Genomic DNA, 14,333 nt, shown 5'->3' on the forward strand with positions numbered 1-14,333 from the left:
GGTGCCATTTCAAAAATACGTTAGACGTCATGTTCTCATTCAAACAATATTATCCTATGCTATCGTGGGCACTCATTACAGCTGGGCTTCAAAACCGGGCCATGGTTACACAGTAGTTAACACAGATACATGACAAATCCGAATCTGTGCACCGGATTTTGCAAATATTTTACAAAGGGTTGTTGTTTTACATTAGACCAGGTTTTTCTTGGAGTGACGTGAAAGGGGGGGTCAAATAAGGGATGCGGTAATTCACTGCAAAACCTGGGGTACTCATTCGGTATTTACAGGCCGCGTGGAGTGAGAACTTTCAGGATTTCAAATTCATCATCATATGTAGCACATTTTGAAAAATGCGCTAATGGCATTTAGGTGTCCGTGCAGAGGAAAGCACGGCACCTGAAGAGAAGAGCTTGTGGAGGAATGAAGGCAAAGTACAGCTGCATACTATGTTAACAAGTGACTAGGAAAACAACAGAAACAATAAAACATTGGTGTAAAGTAAATAACGTTATAACCATTGTATAAATAAAACAGTGATACAGATTTGGCTGCAGGACAAGCTCATTAGGGTAGAACTACATTAACAAAAGTATAACAAGAGGTATCAGGTGACTTAAAGAACAGCAGGATTTTGATGGCACTCTTGAAGCCTTCCCATTTTCCACAGCCCAACCAGGTATCCAATCACGATATTCTACAATAAAATACACATGTTATTAATATTTATTCTTCGAAAAAGCTTTGTCTTTTTGTCAGTTATCTAGTCTCAGTGTGTAAGAGACCCACCCACATGCATACATTCTAAATGTCTGTAAATAAAAAATATAAATTCAAATACATACGGACGACTGCATCACGATCAGCATTTCCTGCGGAAAAAGAAAATACGTGAGAATTGCTAGAAGTAATATAATGTCTGCTTATCCTACCACTAATCTGCAGAGTCCCTATATACATTGAAAAAAAACCGAAACAAACACTGGCAGATCTGGCTTTAATATGCTGATGCATGCAACCACATGCATGCAAAAATGCTGGTTGCATGCATTGCATGCACAAATGGTGCTTAGAATAATAAAGCCAGACGTATTATGTTACCAATAATGGGGGAAACAAATTAAAAAGTAATTGTTTTCACTAGAGAATGAATAGAGGAGATAAAGAATTGATTATGACAAACTGTTTGATTATTCAGTGTTTTTTTCAAATGTAAAACAGTCCTTCGTGCATTCCAAAGGAAGCACTAACTTAGAAGGGAGAATTAATGACCAAACAGCCTATTATATGAAGTGAGGAGTATTATTCCTCAGAGTGGAGTATAAGCCTACTTTATATATAATTTAATGAATGGGTAACAATAGATCATGTGAACAGCTGTGATGTCGAGCCAGTCCTAATAATGGGAGGATTGCCAGAATTAAACTAAGGGCATATTTACAAGGAAAAATCGGAGCATGGAGCTGTGCCAAATTTGGCAGCGCCAAGCTACAACATTTCCAAAACGCAGGGTTGCGCCATATTTACAACAATAAAGCGCACCCCTGTCATTTTACTAGCGCTGATGGTAAAATTAGCTGCCTAGCGCCAATCAGGCACCCTTGCTCCACTGTGCAAGAGTGCTTGTGTTGCAGGGAATGATTGTTTAGGTTATGTTACGTTATTTTGATTTGATATCGCAAATGAATCACCCCAACAAGGTATTTCGGCACAGCAGAAGGTCACTATAACAGGGCCAGAAACAGCAGAGTTAAAATAGAGAGATTTTCAATAATTTCGTATATTTGGTGTATTCATAGCATATGAGAATATAGTAAGATGACCAATTCCAGTATGTAGGGGCCAAATAAGAGAGGGGTTTGTCTCCACACCTTAAACGTTGCGGGGAATAGTAAGTAGCTCTTTGTCCGTGGAATGTAAATTCCTGCCAGGGAGATATCATTTAAGGTTTTAGTGTAGGTATCTTGGTCCATTCTCCACTAAAGCTCTGTGGATGAGGCACCAGATCTTGAATATAATTCTCTTTCTGACCGGTGCCCAATGTAATGCTCTTAAAAGTGGGAGTGATGCAGATCTGGAAGGAAGATTAAAAATCAGTCTTGCAGCGCTGTTCTACATGGCCTGTAATTTAGAGAGTAGGGGCTCGTTGGTGAAGCCAGAAGATCATTGCCATAGTCAAGCCTGCTGACAAGAGCCTGTACCAGGGTTTTCCTAGCCCTAAGTGGTAGAAAAGGCAAGGCTTTCCTTAATAGCTGTGTTGTGTTAGACTTGGCTTTTTCAGTGGGCTTATACCCAGACATTTTGCTTTTTAGACTCCTGTTTTTGACCCTGTGTTTGTTGGTGTTAGGACTCTGTGTACTTTACCACTGCTGATCAATGCTAAAATGCATATGCTCTGGGGCAGATTTACAAGACCCTTGCACCACTTTTGCGTCACTTTTAACATGGGAAAAGTGGCACAAAAGAAGTGCACGGGGCTTGTAAATCTGCCCCTCTACGTGTAAATTGTTACTATTTTATTTTGAAAGTTTTATATAGCGCGAACAGGATCTTTGCAGATATCAGAGCGCTTTACACGGCTGGGAATGCCAGAAGAGATTGGGGTTACACATAGGTAGAACAACACATCAATAATACAAATATAACAGTTAAATGTGTGCATAGATAGTCAGTAGCATCGATAATACAGGTGAGATACATAGTCATAAAGTTCGAACAGCGATTTAAATGTGTGCGTAGATGGTAGTAGCTACAATAATTCAGGTGAAATACATAATCATACATGTTCATACATGCATAGAGTTCGAGCAAAGTAATACAGGTCGGAATAGGGTCTTCCGAAAACCACGCTAATCGGTCAAGTGTATTTGGCCATAAAAATGGCTTTTACTTCTTTCTTAAAAAGAGTGAAGTAGGAGATGAGCCTTGTTTCAGGGGGGAGTGAGTTCCAGATCCTGGGTGCCATTCCTGAGAAAGAGCGTTTATATGTTTTTACCTTCCGGAATCTTCGAGGTTTTAGCAGAAGATTGTCTGTGCCTCTAGTGATTCTAGAGCCGCCAGAGATTGACAGCTTCTGAGTGAGGTATCTGGGAGAGCTCAGGTGTAGAGCCTTGTGTGTCATGCAGGCGATTTTCAGATGTATTCTGGCTTCAAAAGGCAGCCAGTCCAGTGTTTTCAGATCAGGGGTGATGTGTGAGTGTTTTTTTGATCCAGTGATGAGTCTGGCTGCAGCGTTTAGAGAGGCTCTTAGGGGTGCAGTGCTGGTTAACGGGAGACCGCAAAGGGCGGTGCTGCCGTATTCAATTCGAGGGATAACTAGAGCTTGTACTGCAGTTTGGAAGTCTTTGGCTGGCAGGAAGGGTTTAAGCTTCCTCAGTGTATTGATTTGGAATATGGATTGGTGTTTCCAAGATTGGCTTGATTGATTTACTACTAAGTCCCTAGTACAGTGAACCGTGCATGCCTAAGGCCTGTAAATCAAATGTTGGTTGTGATTTTGCAGCGCTGATTGTGCCATTCACACATGCAGCCTTTCAAAGGGTTCTCAGACCTGCTACTGCTGTGTCTGCACGCAGTCTCTACTGCCATGTCAACCTGGCAAGTGCATCCACTTGCCAGGCCCTAACCTTTCATTTTATTACATGTAATTCACTCCTAAGGTAGGCCCAGGGTACCCCTATGGGCCAGGTGCAGTGCATGTGAAAGGTAGGACATGTACTAGTGTGTGTGACATGTCCGGACAGAGAAATACAGTGTATTTAGTTTTTCACTATGGAAAGGCTATCTGTTCCATAGGATAGAATAGAAGCCTATTTATAGCATTTTATAAATATAACTGCCCATTGGGACAAGATAGAAAGACAGAGTTTAGAATGCCTGAACTCACGGGGGCGTGGCTAGCTATCTGCGATGGCGGCTGTGCTTCAATAGAGCTCCGGGCCCATCTCGGGGGGAATGCTCTTTACATGCTTGTTGTGCAGCGATAGTTGACTGGGGCCGCTACTCCGTACAGCTTATGACCTGGGCTGCAGAGCGGTGCCTTTTCTGACGCTGAGGGATGCTTCGGATGGGCTGTGAGTCCCCCCGGGCCTGTCTGCCCTTCTGCACAGCCACAAGCCGGGAGCTCCCGTGGTGCGGAGTGCGGCGACTGGTGCGAGTATTTGGACCCTGTTTGGTGGTTGGGAGAGGAGGGGGCTGCCCTGTTTCATTACTGACGGTGGAGGCGCCCCCCCCAGGATACATATCCTCGATCTGAGAGTCCGCCTGCTGGTGCTACGTGGCTTGGGTGATTGGTGGTCGGCCAGAGAGAGTCACGCGACCGACATTGAGGTGCTGTGAGCGCTATGAGCTGCCGCGACGGGCCGGGCAGCCTGCCTGATCTTCTCTGACCCTCCCTGCCCCTACGGGAGAGCACGACTGCCGCAGGGGTGGCGGCTCAGATTCCGATGTCGGGAGCCGGTGCCTGGCGGTACGTTGCGCTTTGAGGTACGGTGATTTGGCTGCCTCGAGCCTCGGGCCCCCTGCCCCGACCTGATTTGCCCACCGGAGACCCCAGCACAGCCTGCTTTGTGATCTTGCCACACCCTGTGGGATTCTTAGGGCCTGAAGGGTGTGAGCCCCAGGCCCTGAGAATCCGGACAGCGCTGGGCCCAGTGAGGTGCGACGCTGCGAGGGGGACAGAGCGGCTGACTTTATGAAACATGGTTCAGGGAGAATGTAGCACCGGAGGGACTATCCCCATACTTCTGCGTGGAGCGGGCACATAGGGTGCCGACTGGACAGCCCAGGCCGAGGGCGCTGCCTCGCCCTCTGATCATGAAGGTCCTCATCTATAGGGACTGGGATATCCTATTACAGAAGGTTATAGAGAAGTCGCTGATCCAATTCGAAAACCACCTTTCTTGCGTTGTAATGTAGCGCGTGGTAATACCTGCATTGTTAAGGCTGTTCCCCCTTTCATTGGCATAGCATACCTTAGATCCTTAACTACTCTGACGTATAAATGATGTTATTTGAGGCGTTTGTTGTCTGTTATATGATCATACCTACCGTGCTATCCGTTACATAAGATGTGTGCTACTTATTGGGGGTTCTCCAGAGTTTACTGTTGTAATTGATTATGCTGATGTCATTGCCCCAAGACACCCCGATGTACACTTTCCCCCCCGGGAGACAGGGTACCTTAGAGCAGTTGGGTCACAGACCATTCTGGAATATGCTTGATCGTAAGGTTAGCTACCTCCCCATTAGCGTATGCAACGTTATTAGTTATGTACCCTTTGTAAACAATTGTTAGGCCCAGCGCAGTTTAAGTGCTGCGCCGAGTTTCGTTGATATGGTTTGGGGAAGGGGACTCCTGGCCGCTTCTGCCTTGCGGGCTCCACGTATAGATAAGATTCGCTCCTACACGGGGACATGGCAGGGACCGTAAACACAATGGGATCATACAATTTACTTACCTGGAATGTGCGGGGATTAGGGGCAATCCATAAGAGACGCCATACACGCCTTTCTCCTCTGACGCAAAACACATATGACATTCCTGCAGGAATCCCACTTGACAGATTCAGAAACACAAAAGATGCGGAAAAAATGGAGGGGTCATATTTATTCTACTATTTACTCTGCTTTCACCAGAAGGGCAACTATTTGGGTGCGTCATGGGGCCCCCTTTGTCAAAGTTGAGCACCGGGTAGATGAGCAGGGACGATATATACTGGTGAAGGGCACTCTCGACGGCTCCCTGGTGGTTCTTGGGTGCGTTTACGCCCCTAATTTCGACCAAGGCCAATTCCTGAACAAGCTGAGCGGGGCCTTAGTGGATTGGGACGGGATCCCCTGGGTGCTTGGAGGGGATTGGAATGCGGTATTAGACACCGGATTGGACAGATCACACACCCCCCTACAGGGTGCTACTGCGGGCAAGATAGCGGACCAGCTCTCTACATGGGCAAGTGAGTGGACACTCTCTGATGCTTGGTGCTGCCTCTATCCAGCACATAGGGAATACTCGTTTTACTCCCCGGTACACAATCTCCATACTAGAATCAATAGGTTCCTCTGCTCGAGTTCTATCATTGCGAAGGTTCACAGCTCTACCTACCTGGCCAAGACCTTTTCCGACCATTGCCCCTTAGAGCTTCCCCTCTACTGGGGTACGGTACCCACCCCAGTACCCACCTGGAAGTTACACCCACACCTGCTGGAAGATGCCCCTTTTCGCTTAACTCTCTCCAATGCCCTGAATAATTATCTGGCCAAAAACTGGAACACAGCCTTCTCTCATTTGATAGAATGGGATGCTCTGAAAGTGGTGATGAGGGGAGCGACAATTGGACAGTTAGTGGGTGCCAGGCAAGAGACGCACCAATGACTACACAATATCGAAAACAGATTACACACACAGGAGAGGGAGGCATCCAAGGAATATATTATGGAGTCTGTCACATTAACCAAGGCCATCTCTTTCTGTGCTCCAGTCCAAACGCAGATTGAGAAGGGTCCAAGATATTATTTTCCTTCATTGTATGTTGGATTTTTATTGTTTTTAGTCTTGTTTGGTTTAGATAAAAATTAAATTTTTTCTTAAACTGATGTGGTGTCCATTTGTAGTGTTTTCACTGTGTTACTGTATGCATACACAAATGCTTTACAAACTGCCTCTGAGATAAGCATGCCTGCTCATGCCAAGCTACCAAGTGGGGGAGCAGGGGTAATTTTAGAAGTGTATCCTCCCTTACCCTAACTAGGAAAAAGGGTCCCTACTTGGCAAAAGGTGAAATCCATTGCCAACTAGAGACCCCCATTTCTAACAAGTCGTAACTGCAGGTACCTGTTATTGATAGAACCTGCTCCTTCATTATTAGGGCTTGATCCATTGTAATGCCAAATTTTTTAACGACCTGACAAGGAGTGGGAACACTCCCTAGCCCAGGTGACCACCAATCTGGAGTCCATATTTGTTGGGTTTTTCCAAAAAGCATAACACCAGTCTTTTCAGCATTAAGCTGAAGGTAGTTCTCAGGCTTCCCCTCTACCACCGCTATCCTCCCATTTGAGAAACGTTCCTTCACTTTGTCCACCTTTTTGTCAAAGGAGATGACCAACTGCATATAATCGGCGTATGACAAGATTTCAATGTCAAAAGATCTAATGAGTTTGGCTAATGGGGCCACAAATATATAGAACAAGATGGGACCCCAACAAGATTCCTGGAGTACATCTTTGTCAATCGTTATAGTGCACAACTTAAAGTCACCCAATGAGATCGCCTGAGATCTGTCAGACAAGAGATCTTGGAACCATTTCTGTGCAATCCCATATATCCCTATCTCATTTAGCCTAAGCAACAACTTATCATGTGACACAGTGTCAAAACCTGCAGACACGTCAAAGAGCACAAGCATAGAGGGGAGGTTAGCATCCAAGAAATATCTTATGGAGTCTGTCACAATAACCAAGGCCATCTCTTTCTGTGCTCCAGTCAAAACGCAGCTTGAGAAGGGTCCAAGATATTGTTTTCCTTCAAGTAGTCTGTCAGCTGTTTGCTGATGGGACCTTCCAGAATCTTATCTTATCTGGAGAAGTGTGGCTCACTGGTTAGAGGAGGCAGACCTGGAAGCAGAGGTCAGCCCGGGACTAGGGTTCAACTCCCGGCTCGGCGGGGTCTTGAGTCCTAAAATGTCCATGGACTTGACAATTCTTACTCCAGTGCCTACTCGATTCACGGGTTCACACTCTGCGACTCTGGGCAATAGCTTGTTTAATCTCCACAACGGCCCCTCGCGGCGGGATGCCTGGCTTTCACCTTGCGGATACCCTGCCGGGGTTATCTCACAGGGGAATACCAGGACGGGTTCCCTAAGCAAGCGCTTAGAAACCGCTCGGTGATTTGCGCTATATAAATTCCTGTACATTTACATTTACATCTAAAAATGGAAGTAAGAAACTGGCCAATAATTAGAAAGGATGGAGAGATCTGAATTGGCCTTTTTTTAATAGGCATGGTCTGTGCCGATTTCCAGGCAATAAAGAATTTCCCAGTCTCTATTGTCGCATTAAACATGGAAATTATAGCTGACGGGATCTGCATTGCAAGACTCACAGAGATCCTAGCCTGACACGGATCAGAAGGAGATCTGGATTTAGCCTTGTTTATGGCCTCTTGAATTTGTTCAACATTAAGAGTGTTAAACTTTCCCAGGCTGTGTGCATCTTTCACGAGAGGGGAGTTAAAATGAAGGCTGAATAAAAGGTGAGGCAAAGTTTTGGTACTTTTTTATGATTTTATCCTCGAAGTAATTAGCCAAAGAGTTATACAGTTGCTTAGAAGGTTGAATCGATTACGAATAGGCCTGGGGATTAATAAAGTCATTTAATACTTTAAAAAGCTCTGTGGAAAAGTTTCTAGTGTTACTAATTTGATTAGCAATATAGATTTAGTGAACAGTTTTTATAGTTTGATGGTATTTAGTAAGTTCTCTTTTATATGCATCTCTGTAGCAAAGGTTGTTAGTCAAACATCACCTTCATTTCAGCTTTTCAAACATTGCCTTTTCCTGTCTCACCTACTGTGGAGTATACTAGAGTGCATGAGTCCTGTATTTATTGTTAAGAGTAAATTTTATAGGGAGCAATTTTATCAAAGGTAGAATTTGAAGCCTTATAGTGGTCTGCTAAGGTTTGATTTATATCTTGGCCCTTTGAGGTTCTAGAGAAATCACATTTTGCAGTGAAAGTATTATGAGTAATGTGCTGCAAATGACATGAGACTCTCTTTTGCTCAGATCTTGATTTCTCAAACATCTCAGCTTTTGGTATTTGAATGCAGATTTGTGAGTGGTCAGGTCATGTCAGAGGCAGGGGCGTCCACAGGTCAGTGCATTAGAGGTGGTGAAGATTTAGTCCAGAGTGTGATCCCCCCCAAGTGAGTAGGGCCTTTATTCTTTTGTTGCAGTCCTAAAGTCTCTAAGTCTGATAAAAGCTGGGCTACTTCCATGTCCACAAAATCTTCTCCATGATAATTAAACTACCCAAGCAGGAGAAATTGTTCTGATGACAACACATAAGTCACTAAGGATTTGGTCAGGTGATGATTAAAATCTTTTTTGGGCCAGGAGGCCGATAGAGCAGAGCACCCTTCCAATAATCTTAAGAATTGAATTCCAATGTAAAAATACAGCTTTCTATCCAGTCTACACTCATAGACTCTATAACAGACACCTGGATTGTTTCTTGAAAGACAATAGCAATGCCTCCCTCAACCTTACCTAATCTTTCAGAAGTTGATAGTAATTGGGGAGAACCAATGTTATATCTGGTAATGACATAACGTTTAACCAAGTTTCTGTTAAAAAGCCTATTTTTGGTTAAAAAAAGAAAGCAAAAGGATCCCAACATTCAGTCGAATGTTTAGGTAGGGACCCAATATTACATAAAAAAACTATTAAATAGTCATTTGTTTTGGAGGGGCAGAGCAGAGGCATCCACACTAGAGTTACTTGAACCCATTAAAACTTGAGGAAAACTATGCATACAACACTGCTCCAGGGATACAGAGCATTGACACTGCTCATACGTATTGTAGAGAGGTGGGGAAGAATATGTGAGTTTTGCACGACTTACATCTGGTGGAATCTGAGCAAGAATCCTGGCGTCTAGCAACGGTCAGGGGTGGACAGGCATAGATGGGCTTGCCTTGGTGTGCGCTCAGTACACCTGAGGCGCGCTTGTGGTGCGCCTGCTATGCGTGTCCACTATACGTTCGTGCCAGCCTCTGTTTAAGTCAGGGGTCCCCAAACCGGTCCTGGAAGGCCGGATCCATGCCAGATTTTTAAAATAACTACATGTATCTCAATGGGGATATCCCAAAAATCTGGCATGGATCCGGCCCTCCAGGACTGGTTTGGAGACCCCTGGTTTAAGTAGTCAGGCTCCAAACGGCAAGCCTACTAGTTGGCCCATACAGAGCAGGACCTGAAGTGAGGGTGGAATGGCTCGCTGCTCAATCGGGAAAATCCAGCAGCAGACCGGGAAGTCAAGAAAGATAAGGCACAATTAAAAAACCATGAACAAAGTATTTCCAATAAAACTATAGCCACGTTTTAAATCTAAGGTGTTAGACTCTGGTGTTGCTTGTCTGCAAGGTCCACTGTGTGTTCATGCAGGCATCTGTTTAAGTAGTCAGGCTCCAAAAGACTACTCTGCTAATTGGCCCCTACAGCACAGGACCGGATGTGAGGGTTGAATGACTTCCTCTGCTCAATCTGGAAAATCCCGCTGCAGACCAGGAAGTCAAGAAAGATATGGGGCAATTAAAAAAAACATTAACAAGGTATTTCCAATAACACAATAGCCACATTTTATATCTTTAGGAAATATTGAGAAGTGTTAGACTCTGTTGTTGCTTGTCTGCAAGGTGTCCCGTCATGCACATAAACAATCAATAATGGCGATTTGTTACTTCTGTGTGTGCTGCAAAATGCACCACACATAGAAAAAGCAGAAATTAGTAGAAATACAACTATTTCTCCTCGTTTTGCCAGTTAACGTCTAATATTGCATGCCGTTAGTCTTTGGTGCTGCCTCATATTTGCACATCCTTGTAAATCTAGGGCAGCATCAGAATGCAATAGGTGTTTTGGTGGAATGTGCACAGCAACACCAATTGCATGCACCTAGCTTGCAAAGTAATGCGCTTGAAGAGGTTGTATTTACATGGCAACGTATAGCCACAAAAATGTCAAGTAGATAGTGCATTATAAAAAATATACGTTGACGTGTTTAGGTGGAATTCATGATATCTTGACACCTTCTTCAGGACAAAGACAGCCAATATGATCTCCTAAAAGACTTCACAAAAAGACATTTTAAAAACCTGTGTGGATAAATATATGAAAACAAGTATTCCTCTACAAATTCCATATATCAAATCTCAGTGCAAAGGACATCAATATGATGTTATACACAACATACCTGAGATGATTCTTCTGTCAACTCAATTAACACAGGAGTAATTGCAACCATTGCTGCCCCTCATCTGCAGTCTTACTGTACATAGTACTACACTTTGTATGGATATTTCGTAAAGTGATCCCTCCGCCTTTATGCGGCACCTTGTTGCACTCTTTTAATGCACATTTTGCAAGGAGATCACCAACCTAAAATCAGCCAGTCCCATACCAAGCTCAACTAGGAGACCAACACATTCATTTATATAAATTGAGGGAACAAAGGATGAAATGATCGGACCAGCGAAGTTTGAACTGAGTGTAATGACAATACCAGTAAGTAATGTATTTATTACTACTTTGTTCCCTTCCTTGTTCCTCTTGTCACGAAATAAGGAATGACAAAGCTATCTGTCAAATAATTATGATAATCACAAAACACATCAGAAACAGAAAAACTATTCAAAGTTTTAATGTGCTATTCACAATTATACTTCATAGCGAACAACACTTTAACATCAAACACATCTTGTTGGTCAGCAACATTATCAAGTCGGTAATGTCTAACAAAGGTACAAGGAATAAACCATGTGGTAGTACTACAAATTTCCTTTAAAGAAGCTTAGGAAAATGCCATATGCCTCATGGACCTGCTCCTAATCCTCTCTGGAGGAGAAACCCCTTTCAACAAGTAGGCTGAAGAAATAGTAGATCATCGCCATCTACTTATAAGTTGCCTGGATGGACATCAACCTTTGTCTGCAGCACCAAAATTTACAGTATCTTTGAAGACCTGAACTGAGACACCCTTTCTAAATAAATCAGAATGACCCTCCCGATATCTAACCTATTCCACTCCAGTTCCCCTAGAGAAGGAGGATTGGGGAAAAAATCAGGAAGAATCACTTCCTGCTGCAAATTAGATAGGAATGGAACTTTTGGAGAAAATGCAAGGCCTAATTGCAGCACAATACTGTCCAGAAAAATCCTAAGATAAGGATGCTTTACTGAAAAATACATCAATTATCCTATTATCTGGACTGTGGTAATTGCAACAAGAAAAATATACTTTCCAGGTCAGAAATTTGAGACTCCTCTATTCCAGAAGCTCAAAACAATGACCTTTCAGGACATCCAACGCCAAGAGTAAACTCCATGAAAGTAAAATATTTTTCATGTTAGGTTTAATATTAGGAACTCCTTTAAAAAATCTAGACACCAGAAACTCACATTCAGAAACACCCCTCCAAGTTTCCCTGAATGCCTTCATAGCTGCCCACTGAAACCTTAAGGCAGTACACTTGAGGCCCAAATCAAAATCTCTCACTAAACAGAAATGTTTTGTGACATCATTTTACATGAAAATGACAAAACGTGTGCAGGCTCGACTTCTCAAGAAAAACTGCAAAATGTGGTTCTGATTTAGATACTGCATCGTAAAAGCATACAGAATATTATAATTTATTTTGTGTTACACTTAACATTAAATAAGTAGATGTGAAAACTAAACAAACTAAAGGACAAGATGTTATGATTAGATCATAATGATAACACAGAAATTTCCTATATGAGTATTAAATGCTTCACATGTTAAAGATGAATAGCATATTAGGATGTGTAACGTGTGCAATGAAAACGACAAAAGAAAAGTAAGTGCTGCACAAGGTTATGATAAAAATGTATTTTGATGTGCTTTTAAACATAAATGCTTCAATAACGTAAAATGTGCAAAACAAGATTACAAAATGATATGGAGTGATAGTGATATATTAAAACGTTTTATGAGTACCCTATACTTCATGAATTAATTGTGATCCTATTGAAGTGATATTAATTGTAAGATCCATACATTATTTTGTGTATCACAAGATTCATATTTCAGCACAATTTCATCGTGTATGAGCTGTATTTCATGAAGGCCTCAACTATGCTTCCTTTCCTCATATTATCTTATGAACTGAATAGTCCAAAGCCCATGGGAACTTTTTCGTAAAGTTACCACTTGTGGTATCCCGCATTCCTAGTGTGTATCAATGTGTGTATGGATGCCCTTCCAATGTTGTGCAGCCTGTGACGGTCGTAATAGACACTATGGAGTATCTTAAATTGTATCAAACATAGGTGCCATTTCATAGCCACCTCGCAAGGATGCATTAGTACCACCTCTCAGTCTATGTTTTCGAGGTCACCCACATCCTGTACCAATCTCTCCTGTAACTTGCCCAGAGTGTCCGGCATATTGTTATTGATCATCCTATAAGTGGAAGAAACTGCACCTATTCCCAACTCTTCTATTAGTAGAGCTTTGAATATTTCTAACTGTAAAAATAAACATGTTTGGATTTGGATTTGAGGTTTCTTTCAAGCTTTGTTTGTTACTCTTTGCATAAGCAGTTCCCAGATGGGCAGCTCTTTTGAACCAGGTCAAAAACACAAGCACATACATCTAGCACACTCAAGCATTTGTGCTAGTGAAGGAATGAATTCCGATAGTATAATATTCAGTAAAACACTGTAATTTTACTTTTGTAGATGTTGTGGTGTTCCTATTTATGTTTAACTTTACTTTTCAGTTACACATTTTATGTTGGTTTTAAATACATAGCGGTATTTATCAAATTGGTGTATTACTTTCTATTTCCTATAGTCATCTACTTTGGTGGTAGTAAATCAGTGCTGCCATCAGGTAGCTCCCACTCCGCTATGATGCTCACCATCTCTCATTTTTTATCAAAGACCTCTACTTATTCTCAATTCTTTGTCCCATCAGCGCCTTCATTTTTACTCGTTACATATGCACTTGCTTCTCCTTTGAACTAGATCACATGCCTCTGACTTGAGCACCTAAAACTGACCTGCTCTCACATCTGCGCTACAGGCATACTAAAGACGTCTGCGCCCCTGTGTGCAGAGACTGGACACAAAGCATAATATGCTGCCTATTCGCCTAGGAAGAGACAAACTACGGCTCTCAGGTGGGCTCCAGCTAGCATGGTAACTTTCACAAGTGTTGTATGTGTCTTCTTTCCTCTATTTCTCCTACAGATGTAGGCAAGTCCAACAGGTCTGCTAGAGTGTTTTTAATCAATGATAATTAATGCAATTAACGTGTAGGCCTAACATGAGATGCCACATTTATTAAAGAACATAGGAGATCTTATTTACATAGCTGCCCAACGTAAATTAGAAATGCTTCTGCACACAGTTTTTCCTTTATTTATATATTACTGACCTTAGGTCAACAACCTCAGTAATTGTTGGACTTGGACCTTTTGGCAGGTTCATCCCTAAACTTTTTGCATTCTCCTAGCCTTTTCTGTGACCTGGTGTTGGTGGTTTTAGGCCTCTGGGCACTTTAGCACTGTGGTCCTGTGTAAAGTGCAT

At 42.7% G+C, this 14,333-nt stretch overlaps 1 protein-coding gene across 1 annotated transcript in view; it reads right to left on the bottom strand.

Annotated features, from left to right (window-relative positions):
* Nucleotides 1–578: 578 nt before the first annotated feature.
* The window catches only part of LOC147751527 (glioma pathogenesis-related protein 1-like), a 908,719-nt gene continuing 894,964 nt past the window's right edge, over nucleotides 579–14,333 (bottom strand). The window contains exons 5-6 of the mRNA XM_086938633.1: nucleotides 846–872; nucleotides 579–697 (exon numbers count right to left, since the gene is read on the bottom strand). Coding sequence (XP_086794759.1) covers nucleotides 579–697; nucleotides 846–872 — 146 coding nt within the window. The remainder of the gene's footprint in view (nucleotides 698–845; nucleotides 873–14,333) is intronic.

Source organism: Lissotriton vulgaris, chromosome 1_1 (genome assembly GCF_964263255.1).
Source record: "Lissotriton vulgaris chromosome 1_1, aLisVul1.2, whole genome shotgun sequence".
Classification (NCBI taxonomy): domain Eukaryota; kingdom Metazoa; phylum Chordata; class Amphibia; order Caudata; family Salamandridae; genus Lissotriton; species Lissotriton vulgaris.